This window comes from Protobothrops mucrosquamatus, unplaced genomic scaffold, assembly GCF_001527695.2.
Source record: "Protobothrops mucrosquamatus isolate PMUCROS unplaced genomic scaffold, P.Mucros_1.0 scaffold10300, whole genome shotgun sequence".
NCBI lineage: Eukaryota > Metazoa > Chordata > Lepidosauria > Squamata > Viperidae > Protobothrops > Protobothrops mucrosquamatus.
In genome coordinates this window covers 13575-15485 of record NW_015396087.1, presented here as the reverse complement: position 1 = coordinate 15485, position 1911 = coordinate 13575, and the positions used below count along the sequence as shown (strand labels likewise).

The 1911-nt window shown below is 52.0% G+C and overlaps 1 protein-coding gene across 1 annotated transcript in view; it reads right to left on the bottom strand.

Annotated features, from left to right (window-relative positions):
- Positions 1 to 217: 217 nt before the first annotated feature.
- The window catches only part of LOC107301156 (filamin-C-like), a gene marked incomplete at both ends in the record, with an annotated part of 4486 nt that continues 2792 nt past the window's right edge, over positions 218 to 1911 (bottom strand). The window contains 2 exons of the mRNA XM_015830418.2: positions 218 to 396; positions 1286 to 1383. Coding sequence (XP_015685904.2) covers positions 218 to 396; positions 1286 to 1383 — 277 coding nt within the window. The remainder of the gene's footprint in view (positions 397 to 1285; positions 1384 to 1911) is intronic.

The window sequence follows — 1911 nt, the reverse complement described above, 5'->3', positions numbered from 1 at the left end:
GGAAGGGAAGTGAAAGGGAAGGAAAGGGAAATGGAAGTGAAAGGGAAGGGAAGGAGAAGGGAAAGGAAGGGAAGGGAAGGGAAGACTGGAATGTGCAACTTGACTCACTGACTTGCTAAAATAGCAAGATTGGCTGAGCCAACAAGAGGAGACACGGAGGGGGCTACTATTCCCTCATTATTTGGCCTCCCCCCAACTCCGGGACCCTCGGCCCCACTTTCTCTGCCCCCCAGAGCGCTGCTTACCGGGCCCATAGGCCTTGGCCTTCTTGGGGTTGACCTGCTTGGAGTGCAAGGGGGCTCCGGGTTTGAGTTTAGCCTTGGGGAACTGCGACAGGTAAGTCATGACCGAGTGCTCGTCCACGTTGGGGTCCACAATCTCCTCGGGGGCAATCACCTGCAAAGAGAAACACAAATCCATTTGGGGGAATTCGGAGGGGGCACCCCAGGTTTTTTTTTCCAGCAAGCACGATACGGTTAGCTGAGAAGCTGAACCTGATGGATTTCCGCCTGCCCCTTGCAAAGCTCCAGGGGGGGGCACTGCCTGCAGACGGGCTCCGGCGGTTCCCCCCTCCCTGCTGGGTGTTTTTTTTTTTAATAAAGTTTTATTGATTATTTTTTTAACAGAATTCAATAGTAATCATTCAACAAAAACGTATTGTCTGAATATCTTCTTTACTGATACAAATTAAATTCCTAATCCCTAAATCTTTTCTTTAACCCAGGGGTCTTCCAACTTGGCCCTTTGCTGACTTGTGGACTTCAACTCCCAGAATTCCTCAGCCAGCCTCCATTTTGTTTCTTAGATTTAAGACAGGGGTCTTCCAACTTGGCCCTTTGATGACTTGTGGACTTCAACTCCCAGAATTCCCCAGCCAGCCTCCATTTTGTTTCTTAGATTTAAGACAGGGGTCTTCCAACTTGGTCCTTTGATGACTTGTGGACTTCAACTCCTAGAATTCCTCAGCCAGCCACGCGTGCCTGGCTGAGGAATTCTGGGAGTTGAAGTCCACAAGTCATCAAAGGGCCAAGTTGGAAGACCCCTGCTCTAACCATTGATAAAATAGATCCCAAGTTTAAAAATATTCTGTTACTTCTTTTTCTTTCATCCTTAAACTAAATCTGTCCATTTCCTGCACAGCCTAGTATTGTTTTTAAATATTTCTTCTTCTGGTGGTGCTTCTTCGTCCCTGCTGATTTTTCCAGGGAGGTTCCCCTTCCCGGTGCCAGGATCTTCTGCCCCCCTGCCCCCCCCGGCTCGCCCCACCCCGATCTTCCAGGGGTACCTGAGGGACCCCCAGCCAGTCGTCGGCTTGCTGCATGGCTTCGCGGGCATTCTCCACCGGCTGCCTGGGGTCCCACGTCTCCCAGTCTGGACACAGGCCTGGAAGGGAAAGCAAAGAGGGGGTCAGAGGGGGCACCAACACCGCCCCCCCCATATCGTCTGGGAAGGGTCCAACTGGGGTCCCTTCTACAAGGATGCAGGATGCAGACCCCGGTTTGAAGTTGGGTGCGTGGGAGAGGACCAATAGGGATTAGGTTCTGGGTTCAAATCCAGATGCAGGCCTGGATATTGGCAGACTGGGGACCGGTCCTTCTCTCTCAACACAGCCTACCCTACAGGGTCGTTGTTCAGGACAAAAGTCCGGAGGCGAGAGGGCTGGAGGAAATGTAGGCCGCACCCTGAGTCGATAAACGGCCGGATGCAAGAGGGAAATTTTGGGTTGGTTCTCCCACCGGTTGATTAAGTGAGCTCCTTCTTTGGCGAAGGATGGCAGGGAAAGGGAAGGGAAAGGAAAAGAGAAGAGGAAGAGGAAGGGAGGGAGGAGAGGAAGGAGGGAGGAGAGAAGAAGGAAGGAAGGAAGGAAGGAAGGAAGGAAGGAAGGAAGGAAGGAAGGAAGGAAGGAAGGAA